General features: G+C 45.9%; 1 protein-coding gene across 1 annotated transcript in view; it reads left to right on the top strand.

Annotated features, from left to right (window-relative positions):
* LOC137350994 (myosin-7B-like) overlaps window positions 1–18,849 on the top strand; it is a 237,743-nt gene that overhangs the window by 97,892 nt on the left and 121,002 nt on the right. Inside the window, exons 14-17 of the mRNA XM_068015735.1 lie at window positions 2,609–2,758; window positions 4,478–4,648; window positions 8,109–8,288; window positions 13,439–13,555. Coding sequence (XP_067871836.1) covers window positions 2,609–2,758; window positions 4,478–4,648; window positions 8,109–8,288; window positions 13,439–13,555 — 618 coding nt within the window. The remainder of the gene's footprint in view (window positions 1–2,608; window positions 2,759–4,477; window positions 4,649–8,108; window positions 8,289–13,438; window positions 13,556–18,849) is intronic.

Here is an 18,849-nt window from a genome sequence, read left to right as displayed (position 1 = left end):
ATGTAACTCCTTTATTCAAAAAGAGAGACAGAAAGCAGGAAGCTACAGGCCAGTTAGCTTAACATCTGTCTTAGGGAAAATGTTGGAAGCTATTATTAAAGATGTTATAGCAGTGTACTTAGAAAAATTCAAGGTAATCAGGCAGAGTCAACATGGTTTTGTGAAAGGGAAATCAACCAGTGTATGATACAGGTTTGTCATAACGTCCTTGCTTTTGTACTCTATGCCCATATGCTTCATTAACCACTTTCTTAACCTGTTGTGCCACTTTCAACGATTTGTACACATCTAGCCCCAGGTCCCTCTGCTTCTGCACCCACTTTAGAATTGTACCCTTTAATTTATATTGCCTCTCCTTGTCCTTCTTATCAAAATGTATCACTTCACACTTCTCTGTATTAAATGTCCACCCATTCCACTATCCTGTCTATGTCGTCTTGAAGTTTATTATTATTCTCCTCACAATTCACAATATTGCTAAATTTTGTGTCATCTGCAAATTCTAAGATAGTGCCCTGTACACCCAAGTCTAGGTCATTAACATTGATCAAGAAAAGCAGTGGTCCTAATACCAACCCCTGAGGAACCCCACTATATACCTTCCTCCAGTCCGATAAACAACAGTTCACCACAGCTCTTTATTTGCTGTTCCTCAGCCAATTTCATATCCATGCTCCCACTGCCCCTTTTATTGCATGAGCTGCAGCTTTGCTGACAAGCCTGGTATGTGACGTTTTATCAAATGCCTTTTGGAAATCCATGTACACTAAAGCCTGGCTTGGGTATCAAATTAAAACCTGACCCGAACCCGACCCAGGCCAGGGTCCTTTCATTTTTTTAAATGTCCGACCTGACCCGAACCCGACACATGTAGTCGGGTTTGGTCGGGTAGTCAGGCTTTACCTGCAGAGTTTGGATTCCGGACTGCACATTTCCCACCTTGATGTCCTGAATGTTCATTTGAAGATTACTTCCCGGAGCAAGGCAGCACTGTCCACGTCCAGCCTGACCTGACCCGAGCCCGAATGCTGGACCTGGAAGAGAGACCCAACATGGCCCGAACCTGGCACATGTCGTTGGGTCTGGTCAGGTAGCTATGCTTTAATATACACCACATTAATCTCATTACCCTCATCAACCCTCTTTGTTACCTCATCAAAAACTCAGAATTTATTTGTTTGTGGGATGTGGGCATCAACAGTATTTATTGCCTATCCCTAATTGCCCTTGAAGTGAATGGTTTGCTGGGCCATTTCAGAGGGCAGTTAAGAGCCGACCATATTGCTGTAGGTCTGGAGTCACATGTAGGCCAGACCAGGTAAGGATGGCAGATTTCCTTCCCTAAAGGGCATTAGTGAACCAGATGGGTTTTTACAACAATCATTTCATGGTCACCATTAGACTAGATTTTAATTCCAGATTTATTAATTGAATTCAAATTCCACCATCTGCTGTGGTGGGATTTGAACCCATGTCCCCAGAGCATAAGCTGAAGCTCTAGGTTTTGAGTCCAGTGACATTACCACTATGCCACCACCTCCCCAATCAAATTAGTTAAACATAATTTTCCCTTAACAAATCAGTGCTGGCTTTCCTTAATTAATCCACATTTGTCAAAGAGACTGTTAATTTTGTCCCGAATTAATGGTGCTAAGAGCTTCCCCACCACTACTGTTACACTGACAGGCCTATAGTTGCTGGGATTTTTTGAATAAGGGTGTAACATTTGCAATTTTCCAGTCCTCTGGCACCACCCCTGTATCTAAGGAGGATTGGAAGATTATGGCCAATACCTCCACAATTTTCACCCTTATTTCTCTCAGTATCCTCACATGCATCTGATCCGATCCCGGTGACTTATCAACTTTAAGTACAGCCAGCCTTTCTAATACTTCCTCTTCATTTTTTAGCCCATCCGGTGTCTCAACTACCTCCTCTTTCACCATGACTTGGGCAGCATCTTCTTCCTTGGTAAAGGAACGGAACATGTTACTGAGTTGGACGATCAGCCATGATCATAATGAATGGCGGAGCAGGCTCGAAGGGCCAAATGGCCTACTCCTGCTCCTATTTTCTATGCTTCTATGTTTCTAAAGACAGATGCAAAGTATACATTTAGTACCTCAACCATACCCTCTGCATCCATGTGTAAATCTCCTTTTGGTCTCTAATGGGCCCCACTCCTCCTTTTACCATTTATATGCTTAGAGAGGAATTTTGGATTCCCTTTAATGTTAGCTGCCAGTCTCTTCTCATAGTCTCTCTTTGCATATTTCTTTTTTCACTTCCCCTCTGAACAGAAGCAAGAGTGTTACCTGCCAAGCCACAACTGACACCTATAATAAAAACAATACAAGAGATACCTTGGAGGGCAATCACTACAATGGGCTTACTCCCAGAAGTGGGCCATCTAGTGTTTAGTTAACAATATGTAAACACCATACATATCCCACCAGTCATTACCATGAGATCGAGCTCCTCTCACTGACCATCACCTTCTATTTCCTGTTGCAAAGCTAGTTTTCATCCCAGCTTATTAACTCCACAAGTTTCTGGCTTCTTTAAAGACTCAGGTCTTTGTATTGGAATTTTTTCAAACTGATGGCAGGTCCTATATGCTGTCGGAGCTTTGGCGAAAGCCACGTATGACCGGATGTTTAAATGGCTTGTGACACGGATAAACAAGACTCTGGACACCAAGTTGCCAAGCAAGTTCTTTATCGGAGTGTTGGACATCGCAGGGTTTGAGATTTTTCAGGTAAGTCTCACTTCAGTTTGTATTATTATAGTGGCAGTCCTATTTTCTCCCGTTTCCCCAGACTGGGTGCTCCTTGTGCCATTCACAGATGAGGGGACAATCGGGAAAACTCTTCACCAATGTTGATTCAACTTATTCCTCTGGATGCTCTGGATGAACAGTTTGGGAATCGCCAACTTTCCTCTACCTGTTGGGCACATTCTCACTGGAAAAAGGAAGGTTGAGAGGTGTTCTGATGGCTGTTTTTAGGATTCTAGACGGTGCAGACCATGGCAAACTACTCACCTTGTCCTGAACAGTCAAACCCGAGGACACAGTCTATATTTGAATTCAGAACTAACTGGAAGAAACATTATTTCAGGTAGTGAGGGGCCAAGCTATGGAACAGGCTCCCGAGGGAGACAGTGGAAGCAGATAGTACTAATTCATTCAGATGCAAAGTAGATACATTTCTCTTAAGAAAGTAATATTTAAGGATACAGTACGTGAGTAATTTGGAACATGTCATGTGATGAGAGTAACATGCTTGGGAGAAACAGGTGACTTTGGACCTATGGTTCCCAAAGCTCTTCAACACTGGGTTTGGGGGGATGAGGGTGGAGTGGGGGATTGGGGATGGGCAGGTGTGGGGGTGGGGGCAGAGGGTGTTCCCTCACTGCAAGTCTGGGTCTGTTGTAGACTCATTGATAGAGATTGAGTGCTGTGATTAGTCAACAACTCCATTATTGTTGTATCATTTCACTACCAGAATGGTATCTTTGAACGTGCCAGGGCAAGTTAATAATGTAGTTAAGAAAGCATATCAGATACTTAGCATTGTACAAGGGACATTGAGTGCAAAAGCAAGGAGTTCATGCTAAACCTTTGCAAATTACTGGTTAGGCCTTAGCTGGAATATTGTATAATTTTGGGCACCACACTTTAGGAGGGATGTCAAGGGTACAGAGGAGGTTTATCAAGTTGATACCAGGGATGAAAGCAGAGACAATCAATGACTTAAAAAAGAAAGTGGATGGTCACTTGAAGGAAATGAGCTTGCAGGACTACGGGGATCGAGCGAGGTGTGGGACTGACTGGACTCTGCGGAGAGCTGGCATGGAATCGATAGGCTGAATGGCCTCATTCTGTGCTGTAAATCACTATCTGACTCTATGATTTTAAGCTTCGGTCTTTTCTCACCCAGTGATTCCTATGTTCTAACAGTGATCAAATTCCACATTGCTCTGGTCACATCACCCTTTGAACACTGTGACCAGTTCTAGACATCAAGAGCTAAGGCTGGGTACAGAGAAAAGGCTAATCGCTGGGGTAATTATGAGGAGAAACTCAGGTTTGGGCCCGGAAAGGAAAGATTTGGAAGGTGATAGTGTAGAGGTGGAGACTGTAAATAATAGTCTGGAAAAAGTTAATCTGGAATAAACAGTGAAAGCAGGTTCAAAGCAGGTTCAAACTAGCAAATGGCATCTTAGAGTTGCCATGCAGCAAGTAATAGAGTGGTGGAGGCAGAATCTCTGGAATTAGATGCAGCCATGGAGGGAGTGTAGGGTTGTAGTGGATGGATGTGTTCAATGGGCTGAATGGCCTTCTTCATCACTAAGTATCTTATAGCTGCAGCAGTTAGTCAGCATTAAAGGACAACCATGAAATCATCAGGATATTTTCCTTTTGGTGGGTTCTGTGGGCATAGCTCCTCACCTGACAGCTCCTTCTCTTTTCCAGCTGAACAGCTTTGAACAACTGTGCATAAACTTCACCAATGAGAAACTGCAGCAATTCTTCAATCACCACATGTTCGTACTGGAACAGGAAGAGTACAAGATGCAGGGCCTCGAGTGGACTTTCGTCGACTTTGGCCTCGATCTGCAGGCCTGCATTGATCTCATTGAGAAGGTCTGTAGCTCTCGAGAAACAGGTCCAATGCCTATAATGTAGCACGACAATTTGGAGACACTCCCTAGAGCTGCTTCATTAGACAATAGTTAGATCCCGATTGGACAAATACAGTCAGTCTGCAAGGTGAAGCTTCTGAGCTACTGAATAGGAAATGATGTAAAGTTGTTTAAAACTTCAATAAATGTATTTTGTTCGTTTAATAGAAACACGGAAAAACATTAAAGCAAGAGTTTGGATTTAGCTAGTGTTACATGGGAGGTTTTCCTCAACAATTCAGACAAAAACAGGGAAAAGTAGGAGGAATCACATGATTCCAGATCTCTGTTCCCTTTCCCTTGCCCTGGGATTTCTCCCATGAGGTCTGGATTACCAACTCTGGTTAGACATATTCCTCATGCTTCCAAATTCCCCAGCTGGTCAAACTTCCTCATCTCCAAATATTCTTATCACTAATGAGCAAAAGTGTTGGAAGACAATGAAAAACCTACACTTTTCTCTTAATGCTCCTATGATTTTTCTGCTGGGTGTTTCTTGCAGTAATGTCCAGGGTATTAATCTTCAATTCCTGGAAACTCCAGGACAATCCTGGAGGGTTGGTAACCCTCGTGGGGAGGATGTTGTTTGAGATCTTGCACCTGGAGTAGGCATTAAGCCTGAGAGGGACACAATGACCCATTTACCCTCGGTTACACCAATGTCCAGCAACATCCTGATCAATTAGGCATTAATCCCAGCACCCTACCCTTCTCTGATGGGAGGATCTGAGAAGGAGCAGACTACAAAAAGATGGAACCAGGAAAAAGCTACCAAACACTGTTTGCAGGATTGGGGTAATTAAGGTGTTTCTTTTTTGAACAGCAGCCAAAAGACTCCGCAGCCAGCAGCCATTCCCAGTGCTGTCTGTCTCCAAACTAGACTAATTCCTGGATTTCCAACCCCACTTCCTTTAGAAAGAAAGACTTGCCTTTATATAGCACCTTCCACACCTTCAGAACATCCCAAAGTGCTTCACAGCCAATTAATTACCTCTGAAGTGTAGTCACTGTTATAATGTTCAGAAATGGGATTGCCAATTTGCGCACAGCAAGCTCCCACAATTAGCAATGTGAAAATGACCAGACAATGTGTTTACATTGATGTTTGTTGGGGTATAAATATTGGCCAATACACTGGATTAATGTTCTTGGAAATAATGTCATGGGATCTTTTCCGTCTGTTTGAGAGGAAAGATGGGGCCTCCAAAAGACAATACTCTACTGGGAGTGCCAGCCTAGATTATGTGCACAAGTCCCTGAATGTTGGAATCAAATGCCAGAATTTGAGGCATATTTAGCAGAAGGATAACACAGTGTAGGAAATATAAAACAAATATTCACTTCAGAATGGGAGGAGTTATGCCCAAAATAACCTGGATTATTTTTTCAATTCGTTCATTCATGGGATTTGGGAGTCACTAGCAAGGCCAGCATTTATTATCCATCCCTAATTGCCTTCGAGAAGGTGATGGTGAGCTGCCTTCTTGTACTACTGCAGCACAGTGCTGTTAGGAAGGGAGTTCCAGGATTTTGATCCAGTGACAGTGAAGGAACAGCAATATAGTTCCAAGTCAGGATGGTGTGAGGCTTGGAGGGGAACTTGCAGATGGTGGTGTTCCCATACATCTGCTGCCCTTGTCCTTCGAGGTGGTAGAGGTCAGACACTGTCCACTGCCAGAAACTGCCTGGCTCCTGGACACTGTCCACTGCCAGAAACTGCCTGGCTCCTGGACACTGTCCACTGCCAGAAACTGCCTGGCTCCTGGACACTGTCCTCTGCCAGAAACTGCCTGGCTCCTGGACACTGTCCACTGCCAGAAACTGCCTGGCTGCTGGACACTGTCCACTGCCAGAAACTGCCTGGCTCCTGGACACTGTCCACTGCCAGAAACTGCCTGGCTCCTGGACACTGTCCACTGCCAGAAACTGCCTGGCTCCTGGACACTGTCCACTGCCAGAAACATCCTGGCTCCTGGACACTGTCCACTGCCAGAAACTGCCTGGCTCCTGGACACTGTCCACTGCCAGAAACTGCCTGGCTCCTGGACACTGTCCACTGCCAGAAACTGCCTGGCTCCTGGACACTGTCCACTGCCAGAAACTGCCTGGCTCCTGGACACTGTCCACTGCCAGAAACTGCCTGGCTCCTGGACACTGTCCACTGTCCACTGCCAGAAACTGCCTGGCTCCTGGACACTGTCCACTGCCAGAAACTGCCTGGCTCCTGGACACTGTCCACTGCCAGAAACTGCCTGGCTCCTGGACACTGTCCACTGCCAGAAACTGCCTGGCTCCTGGACACTGTTCACTGCCAGAAACTGCCTGGCTCCTGGACACTGTCCACTGCCAGAAACTGCCTGGCTCCTGGACACTGTTCACTGCCAGAAACTGCCTGGCTCCTGGACACTGTTCACTGCCAGAAACTGCCTGGCTCCTGGACACTGTTCACTGCCAGAAACTGCCTGGCTCCTGGACACTGTTCACTGCCAGAAACTGCCTGGCTCCTGGACACTGTCCACTGCCAGAAACTGCCTGGCTCCTGGACACTGTCCATTGCCAGAAACTGCCTGGCTCCTGGACACTGTTCACTGCCAGAAACTGCCTGGATCCTGGACACTGTTCACTGCCAGAAACTGCCTGGCTCCTGGACACTGTTCACTGCCAGAAACTGCCTGGCTCCTGGACACTGTCCATTGCCAGAAACTGCCTGGCTCCTGGACACTGTTCACTGCCAGAAACTGCCTGGATCCTGGACACTGTTCACTGCCAGAAACTGCCTGGCTCCTGGACACTGTTCACTGCCAGAAACTGCCTGGCTCCTGGACACTGTTCACTGCCAGAAACTGCCTGGCTCCTGGACACTGTTCACTGCCAGAAACTGCCTGGATCCTGGACAATGTTCACTGCCAGAAACTGCCTGGCTCCTGGACACTGTTCACTGCCAGAAACTGCCTGGATAAAGGGCACTGTTCACTGCCAGAAACTGCCTGGCTCCTGGACACTGTTCACTGCCAGAAACTGCCTGGCTCCTGGACACTGTTCACTGCCAGAAACTGCCTGGCTCCTGGACACTGTTCACGGCCAGAAACTGCCTGGATCCTGGACAATGTTCACTGCCAGAAACTGCCTGGCTCCTGGACACTGTTCACTGCCAGAAACTGCCTGGATAAAGGACACTGTTCACTGCCAGAAACTGCCTGGCTCCTGGACACTGTCCACTGCCAGAAACTGCCTGGATAAAGGACACTGTTCACTGCCAGAAACTGCCTGGATCCTGACACTGTTCATTGCCAGAGATGTCCTGTCACTGTTGTTCAGTACCGAGGTTGTTCTTGCTGCCATCCTTTCTCCTTTTTAGTACTCGGCACCAACACCTATTGACAATCTGTTACTTTTCTTCCTTTTCTGTTTAAACATTGCAGCCGTTGGGAATCCTGTCAATCCTGGAGGAGGAATGCATGTTTCCAAAAGCCACAGACATGACCTTCAATGCAAAACTCCACGACAATCTCCTGGGAAAGTTGCCGAACTTTGCTAAACCGAAGCCTGATAAGAAGAGAAAATACGAGTCGCACTTTGAGATATTGCACTATGCTGGAGTGGTGAGTAACTGTGAGGTTAGCAGTATTACGGAGCTCACTCCCTCGACTTCCCTCCCCCGTTCTGATGAACTGTGATGGAATTGCTCCACAACAGAGTTAAGTGAAACAATTCTCAATGTTTGGTGAATTTGACTGGCACTGTGTGACATAATCTAGGCTGGCACTCCCAGTACAGTATTGTCTTTTGGAGGCCCCATCTTTCCTCTCAAACAGACGGAAAAGATCCCATGACATTATGTCTGTCCAGCACACACACACACACACACTCAAACTCGCACGCACATACATGGTTACACACAGTCAAACACTCATACTTAAACTTGCACACATGCACACACACACACATACACACTGTCCTGTAGGATTCTCTCCATGGTCACCAGCGAATGACACCCATATCTCAATAGAGAACCAGTCTAGGAGGAGCACTGACTTACAAGCGAAGGCCTTCCTGGAGGAAATCGACTCAGCCCATTCAGTTTAGGAGTATTTTTTGAAAGGGGCAGGAGACATCCCAGCATGCATAGTGAGGAGGGACAAATTTTGCATTCAGGTAAATAATAGAAATGTTGATGAAATTATAGTAATATCTGGGGGGGGGGGGGGGGGGGTGGTGGGGGAGCAGAGGAAATCAGTTATGTAATTTATATAACACTTTTCACATCCATGAGACATCCCGAAGCACTGAATAGCCAATGATTACTATTGAAATGTAGTCAGTGTTGTAAATGCAGCTAAACATGGCAGACTGTGAATGAGATGAATGGCCTGTTAATGTGTTTAGGTGGTGGCGGTTGAGGGATGAGCGTTCACAAAAACACAGGGGGTCCCAGTCATGGTACTTTTTATATTTACCTGAACAGGCAAACGTAATCTCAGCTTAATATCTGATCAGACAGACATTACTCAAAAACAATCTTGAAACTATTTGAAGAAGCTGTCTTGAGTGGTCTTGATAGGGCAGATTATCCTCTTCACTGCTTTGACTGGCTGGAAAATTGAGTGGGTTGTGCTGCAGGTATGACATCCTCCACTTTCCTCCCTATGTGATCATCAGACAGCAGAAAGACCATTACTGTGTGTTGTCTCACCTTAATATTAGCACGACAGACAAGACAAGATGATTACAATTCCCCCAAAGAACAAAGAACAGTACAGCACTGGAACAGGCCATTTGGCCCTGCAAGCCTGCGCCGATCTTGATGCCTGCCGAAACTAACACCTTCTGCACTTCCGGGGCCCATATCCCTCTATTCCCTTCCTATTCATGTATTTGTCAAGATGTCTCTTAAACGTCGTTATCGTATCTGCTTCCACTACCTCCCCTGGCAGCAAGTTCCAGGCACTCACCACCCTCTGTGTAAAAAACTTGCCTCGCACATCCCCTCTAAACTTTGCCCCTCGCACCTTAAACCTATGTCCCCTAGTAACTGACTCTTCCACCCTGGGGAAAAAGCTTCTGACTATCCACTCTGTCCATGCCGCTCATAACTTTGTAAATCTCTATCATGTCGCCCCTCCACCTCCGTCGTTCCAATGAAAACAATCCAAGTTTTTCCAACCTCTCCTCATAGCTAATGCCCTCCAGACCAGGCAACATCCTGGTAAACCTCTTCTGTACCCTCTCCAAAGCCTCCACGTCCTTCTGGTAGTGTGGCGACCAGAATTGCACGCAATATTCTAAGTGTGGCCTAACTAAGGTTCTGTACAGCTGCAACATGACTTGCCAATTTTTATACTCTATGCCCCGACCGATGAAGGCAAGCATGCCGTATGCCTTCTTGACTACCTTATCCACCTGGGTTCTGCCATTTACTGTATACTTCCCACCTGCATTAGACCTTCCAAAATGCATTACCTCACATTTGTCCGGATTAAACTCCATCTGCAATTTCTCCGCCCAAGTCTCCAACCGATCTATATCCTGCTGTATCCTCTGACAATCCTCATCATTATCCGCAACTCCACCAACCTTTGTGTCGTCCGCAAACTTACTAATCAGACCAGCTACATTTTCCTCCGAATCATTTATATATACTACAAACAGCAAAGGTCCCAGCACTGATCCCTGCGGAACACCACTAGTCACATCCCTCCATTCAGAAATACACCCATCCACTGTTACCCTCTGTCTTCTGTGACTGAGCCAGTTCTGTATCCATCTTGCCAGCTCACCTCTGATCCCGTATGACTTCACCTTTTGCACCAGTCTGCCATCCGGGACCTTGTCAAAGGCTTTACTAAAGTCCATATAGACTATATCCACCGCCCTTCCCTCATCAATCATCTTCGTCACTTCCTCAAAAAACTCAATCAAGTTAGTAAGACACGACCTCCCCTTCACAAAACCATGCTGTCTCTCGCTAATAAGATTGTTTGTTTCCAAATGGGAGTAAATCCTGTCCCGAAGAATCCTCTCTCATAGTTTCCCTACCACTGACATAAGGCTCACCGGCCTATAATTTCCTGGATTATCCTTACCACCCTTCTTAAACAAAGGAACAACATTGGCTATTCTCCAGTCCTCTGGGACCTCACGTGTGGCCAATGAGGATGCAAAGATTTCTGTTAAGGCCCCAGCAATTTCTTCCCTTGCCTCCCTCAGTATTCTCGGGTAGATCCCATCAGCCCTGGGGACTTATCTACCTTAATGCTTTGCAAGACACCCAACACCACCTCCTTTTTGATAATGAGATGACTGAGACTATCTGCACTCCCTTCCCTAGGCTCATCATCCACCAAGTCCTTCTCCTTGGTGAATACTGATGCAAAGTACTCATTTAGTACCTCGCCCATTTCCTCTGTCTCCACGCATAGATTCCCATCTCTGTCCTTGAGTGGGCCAACCCTTTCCCTGGTTACCCTCTTGCTCTTTATATATGTATAAAAAGCCTTGGGATTTTCCTTAATCCTGTTTGCCAATGACTTTTCATGACCCCTTTTAGCCCTCCTAACTCCTTGCTTACGTTCCTTCCTACTGTCTGTATATTCCTCAAGTGCTTGAACAATTACTAAAATGCAGCAAATACTCAAAAACTGTGGAGCAATTGATCCCGTGATTTGATTACTGCTGTGGTAAGTCCCGTCAAACCTTTTGAATGTTGTTGGTGCTGCACTCCAGGCAAGTGGAGACTATTCCATCACACTCCTGACTTGTGCCTTGGAGATGGTGGACAGGCATTGGGGAGTCAGGAGGTGAGTTACTCGCCTCAGAATTCCCAGCCTCTGACCTGCTCTTGTAGCCACGATATTTATTTGGCTATTCCAGTCCAGTTTCTGGGTAATTCAGCGATGGTATTGCCACAGAATATAAAGGGGAGATGGTTAGATTCTCTCTTGTTGGAGATGGTCACTGCCTGGCACTTGTGTGGTGCAAATGTTACTTGCCATTTATCAGCACAAGACTGGATGTTGTCCAGATCTTGCTGCATAAAGTACTTTTAAAGTGCAGTTACTCTTGTAATGTGAGAAATGCAGCAGCCAATTTGTGCACAGCAAGCTCCCACAAACAGCAATGTGATAATGACCAGATAATATGTTTTTGTGATGTTGACACCGCAGCTTCACAGCTCCAGGGACCCGGGTTCGATTCTGGGTACTGTCTGTGCGGAGTTTGCAAGTTCTCCCTGTGACCGTGTGGGTTTCCGTCGGGTGCTCCGGTTTCCTCCCACAGCCAAAGACTTGCTGGTTGATAGGTAAATTGGCCGCTGTAAATTGCCCCTAATGTAGGTAGGTGGTAGGAGAATGGTGGGGATGTGGTAGGGAATATGGGATTAATGTCAGATTAGTATAAATGGGTGGTTGTTGGTCAGCACAGACTTGGTGGGCCGAAGGGCCTGTTTCAGTGCTGTATCTCTAAATAAACTAAATAAAAAAGAAAAATAAATATTGGCCAGGACACTGGGAAGAACTCCCCTGCTCTTCTTCAAGATCGTGCCATGGGACCTTATACATCCACCTGAAAGGGCAGTCAGTGCCTTGGTTTAAGGTCTCATCTGAAAGACAGCACCTCTGACAGTGTAGCACTCCCTAAATACTGCATTAGAGCATTAGCCTTGACTGCTGTGCTTAGGTCCTAGAGTGGGATTTGAACCTATAACATCCCTCACTCCGAGATAACAATGTGACTCACTGAGTCACGGCAACAAGTCAGAGTGAGCTGAGGTGTCCAGAGGGACATTTTCCTGGTTGTTAATGTCAGCAGAAAAGTGGATTTCCCCATTCGCTTTAGATACTGAAGGAAATACTTCGCCAGAAGTGTTTATCTGTAAAGGATTGTCTGCAGCCACATGATGTTGGATTTGGCTGGTGGTGAATCCATCAAGGATCTCAGTGCCAAAATAGAACACTTTTTTCTGACTCTTTTCATATCAAATACTGTCAGGTCAATTCTGGAACCCGTTAGATAAATAATGATTGTAATCCCGTGTTGTACCTCGACCTCCAATCTCAGATAACCACCTGGTCTGTCAGTGATGGTTCATTGCTGGCACTCTCCGCTATGAGGCAGACAGTTGTGGCTTCAGTTCCCACTCCAGAAACTTATACACAAAATCTAGGTTGACACTCCACTAATCAACTGTCAGAGGTGCTACTTCTCAGGTGAGATGTTAGACCATCTCCCTTCTCAGGTGGATATAAAAGATCCAAAAGGTGCTATTCAAGAGCAGGGGAGTACACCTGTTGTCTTAGTCAATATTAATCACTCAACCAAAATCAACTTTTCATTCGTCTCATGACTTGTGGGATCTTGCTGTGCAAGCTTTGGCAGCTGTGTTTCCTACATCACAACAGCAATTAGTGAAAAAGTACTTTCTTGGCTGTAAAGTTCTTTGGGACATCGTGAGGTTGTGTAGGGAGCTATCTCAATACAATACTTTGCATTTAGAGCCATTTGATGTTTTTCATTTCCATGTGGTCTCTCTTTGAGCGAGGGTACTTGTTCAAAACTGTGAGCTGTTTGGTTCAGTGGACCTTTGTCCTTTAGAAACTGATAGAGATCAATCCAACCAGAGTGAGCAGAGAGAGAGGAGACTTTCATCACAGTTGTCTTGGCTAGACAGAGATGTCAATCCACTCAGAGGGAGAGATTGTAGTATTAAATACACAGATAGGCTCAGATTGTAAGGAATGACTTCTTTCTCCTGTAGGTCCCCTACAATCTCACTGGCTGGCTGGACAAGAACAAAGACCCCTTGAATGAAACTGCGGTGGAGCTCTTCCAGCAATCCTCGAACGACCTCGTGGCGATGCTGTACCAGGATTACGTCAGTGCATATACAGGTAGACTGAGCTTTGTTCAAGCATTCTCCCTCTCACCCCTCACTGAGTGAATGGAGTTGGAGACTTTCCACAAGATAAAAGAGGATCTAGACTAAAGTAACTGGGCAGAAATGTTACTGAACAGCTCAACAGATCAGCTGGAAGAAATCTTCAAATATGTGATGCTGAGAATAAAAAAACAAATAAACTCCTATCAGGTGACAAGGGGATGCATCATAGGACAGATTTCTGTAGATAATTACATAGAACGTACAGCACAGAAACAGGCTTTTCGGCCCAACTGATCCATGCCAGTATTTACACTCCACACAAACCTGCTCCCATTGCTCTCCATCTCACCTTATCAGCAGATGGAAATTTAAAAGGGAGGGATCTGATAAAGTTAGGACAATTAATACGAAAGATAATCACGAGGAATATAGAGAGTATGGTAGAGAGGTGAAAAGTGACTATGAAAACAGACCAGCAGGCAATATAAGAAGACGTTGTAGGAACTTCTATCAGCATGTAAAAAAAAATACAAGAATAGTTAAAGAGAAGATAGGATCCCTCAAGAACGAAGGAGGATGATGACATGGCAGAGACAGGAAAATAGAAACAGGAGTAGGCCATTTCAGGCACGTGCGTATGTTCTGCTGTTAAGTTAGATCATGGCTAATCTGCATGATTGAGCATTATTATGAGGGACAGTAACATAATGTTACTGGACTAGTAAGCCAAAGGCTCAGACGAATACTTTGGAGACATGTGTTCAAATCCCACAATGGCAGCTGGGGGAATTTCAATTCAATTAATTAATAAATCTGGAGTAAAATGCTAGTCTTATTAATAATGATCATAAAATGACTGGACTGTTGTTAAAAACCCATCTGGTTCACTTATGTCCTTTAAGGAAGGAAATCTGCCGTCCTTACCTGGTCTGGCCTACATGTGATTCCAGACCCACAGCAATGTGGTTGACTCTTAACTGCCCTCTGAAATGGCCTAGCAAGCCACTCAGTTGTAGGTGGGTCAACACAACCTATCGATGGGAAATAAATGTGGTCTTGCAAGCAATTCGCACATTCCAAAACGAATAAAAAAAGTTGACTCCACCTGCCTTAGTTCTTTAATGCTCTTGTCCAACAAAAATCCATCAATCTTAGTTTTGAAATATTGTATTGACCCCCAGTATCAACAGCTTTTTGGTGGTGAGAGTTCCAGATTTCCACTACCCTTTGTGTGAAGAAGTACTTCCTCCCATCACCCCTGAATGGCCTGGATCTAATCTAAGTTTCTGGACTCCCCCTACCAGAGGAAATAGTAAATAAAAACAGAAAATGCTTTAATCATCCAGCAGGTCTGGCAGCATCTGTGGAGAGAGAAACAGAGTTAACGTTTCAGGTCCATGACCTTTTGTCAATCTGAAACGTTAACTCTGCTTCTCTTTCCACAGATGCTGCCCGACCTGCTGAGTATTTCCAGCAATTTTGTTTTAAAGGAAATTGTTTCTCTCTATCTAGCCTGTCTTACCAACTTAATAGTCTTACCAACTTAATAGAATTCTTTGAGGAAGTGACAAAGTTGATTGATGAGGGAAGGGCTGTCGATGTCATATACATGGACTTCAGTAAGGCGTTTGATAAGGTTCCCCATGGCAGGCTGATGGAGAAAGTGAAGGCGCTTGGGGTCCAAAGTGTACTAGCTAGATGGATAAAGAACTGGCTGGGCAACAGGAGACAGAGAGTAGCAGTGGAAGGGAGTTTCTCAAAATGGAGACGTGTGACCAGTGGTGTTCCACAGGGATCCGTGCTGGGACCACTGTTGTTTGTGATATACATTAATGATTTGGAGGAAAGTATAGGTGGACTGATTAGCAAGTTTGCAGACGACACTAAGATTGGTGGAGTAGCAGATAGTGAAGGGGACTGTCAGAGAATACAGCAGAATATAGATAGACTGGAGAGTTGGGCAGAGAAATGGCAGATGGAGTTCAATCCGGGCAAATGCGAGGTGATGCATTTTGGAAGATCCAATTCAAGAGTGAACTATACAGTAAATGGAAAGGTCCTGGGGAAAATTGATGTACAGAGAGATTTGGGTGTTCAGGTCCACTGTTCACTGAAGGTGGCAACGCAGGTAAATAGAGTGGTCAAGAAGGCATACGGCATGCTTTCCTTCATCGGACGGGGTATTGAGTACAAGAGTTGGCAGGTCATGTTACAGTTGTATAGGACTTTGGTTCGGCCACATTTGGAATACTGCGTACAGTTCTGGTCGCCACATTATCAAAAGGATGTGGATGCTTTGGAGAGGGTGCAGAGGAGGTTCACCAGGATGTTGCCTGGTATGGAGGGCGCTAGCTATGAAGAGAGGTTGAGTAGATTAGGATTATTTTCATTAGAAAGACGGAGGTTGAGGGGGGACCTGATTGAGGTGTACAAAATCATGAGAGGTATAGACAGGGTGGATAGCAAGAGGCTTTTTCCCAGAGTGGGGGATTCAATTACTAGAGGACACGAGTTCAAAGTGAAAGGGGAAAAGTTTAGGGGGGATATGCGTGGAAAGTTCTTTACGCAGAGGGTGGTGGGTGCCTGGAACGCGTTGCCAGCGGAGGTGGTAGATGCGGGCACGATGGCGTCTTTTAAGATGTATCTAGACAGATACATGAATGGGCAGGAAGAAAAGAGATACAGAACCTTAGAAAATAGGCAACATGTTTAGAGAGAGGATCTGGATCGGCGCAGGCTTGGAGGGCCGAAGGGCCTGTTCCTGTGCTGTAATTATCTTTGTTCTTTGTTCTATCAAATCTTTAATCATTTTAAACACCTCAATTAGATCACCCATTAAAATAAATACTTACTGTTAGACCACACAGGACAACAGTCTTTCTTGTACTGTGTCTTTATTGAACTGCCTTCTGATGAATGCCTGCATTTTTTTTTTATTTGTTCACGGGATGTGGGTGTTGCTGGCTAGGACAGCATTTACTGCCCATCCCTAATTGCCCTTGAGAAGTGCCATGAGAGTGCCTCATAGTAGAGGTCATAAGGCTACGGCAAGCCAGGAGGCACATTAATACAGTATTGCAATTCTATCCCAAACATCCCCCTTTCATACAAAAAACGAAAAAAAAATTTCATGCATTATCATTTACACTTTGAGTTGCCCAAATTACCCACTATGCACACAACTGTTCTCATGGATTAGCAGTTTGATGTTCTTCTCAGTCTCTTTTTTCATATATATTCATTCATGGGATGTGGGCGTCGCTGGCTAGGCCAGCATTTATTGCCCATCCCTAATTGCCCTTGAGAAGGTGGTGGTGAGCTGTCTTCTTGAACCGTTGCAGTCCATTTGGAGTAGGTACACCCACAATGCTGCTAGGAAGGGAGTTCCAGGTTTTTGACTCAGCGACAGTGAAGGAACGGTGATATAGTTCCAAGTCAGGATGGTGTGTGACTTGGAGGGGAACTTGCAGGTGGTGGTGTTCCCATGCATTTGCTGCCCTTGTCCTTCTAGTTGGTAGAGTTTGCGGGTTTGGAAGGTGCTGTCTAAGGAGCCTTGGTGCATTGCTGCAGTGCATCTTGTAGATGGTACACACTGCTGCCACTGTGCGTCAGTGGTGGAGGGAGTGAATGCTTGTAGCTGGGGTGCCAATCAAGTGGGCTGCTTTGTCCTGGATGTTGTCGAGTTTCTTGAGTGTTGTTGGAGCTGCACCCATCCAGGCAAGTGGAGAATGTTCCATCACACTCCTGACATGTACCTTTAGATGGTGGACAGGCTTTGGGGAGTCAAGAGGTGAGTTACTTGCCACAGGATTCCCAGCCTCTGACCTGCTCTTGTAGCCACGGTATTTCTGGTCAATGGTAGCTCCTAGGATGTTGATAGTGGGGGATTCAGCGATGGTAATGCCATTGAATGTCAAGGCAGATGGTTAGATTCTCTCTTGTTGGTGATGGTCATTGCCTGGCACTTGTGCGGCGCAAATGTTACTTGCCACTTATCAGCCCAAGCCTGGATATTGTCCAGGTCTTGCTGCATTTCTACACGGACTGCTTCAGTATCTGAAGAGTCGCGAATGGTGCTGAACATTGTGTAATCATCAGCGCACATCCCCATTTCTGACCTTATGATTGAAGGAAGGTCATTGATGAAGCAGCTGAAGATGATGGTGCCGAGGACACATGCATTGCACACATAGGGCCGGATTCTACTGGCTCTCTGCCAAAATAGGCGGAGGGCGAAAAAAATGCCGGCCTGCACACTTAGGACGCATGTTGCGGAGCTGCCGCGATTCCATACTCGGCGGCACATTAGTATGGCTGGGGCGGCCGCCTCCCTGATAACTTGGAGGGGGCGGGCAGCCCTCCCCTACAATGGTGTCCGGCGCCAATGTGCAGGCGCTGGTGCCATTTTTAAAGGGCTCAGAGCCCTTACTGGTAAATTTAAATGTTTAAAGGTCCCACTGCACCACTATTAGGAATTAAATTTTATTCAAACTTTACTTCGCTACTCCCACCTCCCCAATGAGTTCTCAATAAATGAAATAACCTATAGTCCTGGAAAACCATATCTGGAAATGCTGAACTTTAACCCCTCCCACCTTTAGAACATTTGACCCTCAATCCCTTCCCACCATCCTCACAACCAATCGGAGCGGTTTTCCCCGCTCCCACGCCTCTCTGACCTGAAGATTTCACTCCTGTCCCCCCTCCCCACAGGGAAGGAATCCCGGATAGGGATTCGAAGGCTCGGTAGTGCCGGCTGCCAGGATGAAGATCGCAACCTGCTGCGTGAATCACTGCGGCCTGCATGTTAACGTATGGTAAATGCCCACCTGCATATTGTAATGCGGGTCCTGTCGCTGAGCGGTGGGAGGGCCAACGTGAGGCCTTCGCCGCCGTCACCAGGATCAAGATGGGCCCCGCAGGCGTCAAGGTCGGTGGCGGGCCTCATCCAGAGCGATCTTCCTGCACACCCCCCACCCCCCGTCACCGTTCTCAACATCGAGGGCTCTATAAAATTCAGCCCATGGTTTATAAATCATGTCAGTCTCTTAATAATGCGTGTGTGCGTTGTTGTCTGCTGTTCATCTGGGTGATTTTCCTTCTCCGGGAAGTGTCTTTCCCTTGTCACTTGTTGCCACAGTAACTGTTGTTCATTTCTGTTGTTGGGGTGCTGTGGACCTCTGGGACGGATGGTTGATCTGTGGTCTGTGCAGATGGTGAGTTCACATCTTCCTGATCAGCTGTCTGCTGTGGTGCAGCAGCTTCTCCAGTTGTGCGTATGTGCCCGT

Source organism: Heterodontus francisci, chromosome 2, assembly GCF_036365525.1.
Source record: "Heterodontus francisci isolate sHetFra1 chromosome 2, sHetFra1.hap1, whole genome shotgun sequence".
Taxonomy (NCBI): Eukaryota; Metazoa; Chordata; class Chondrichthyes; order Heterodontiformes; family Heterodontidae; genus Heterodontus; species Heterodontus francisci.
The sequence above is the reverse complement of the archived record's forward strand: the minus strand, read 5'-3'. Positions and strand labels throughout refer to the sequence as shown.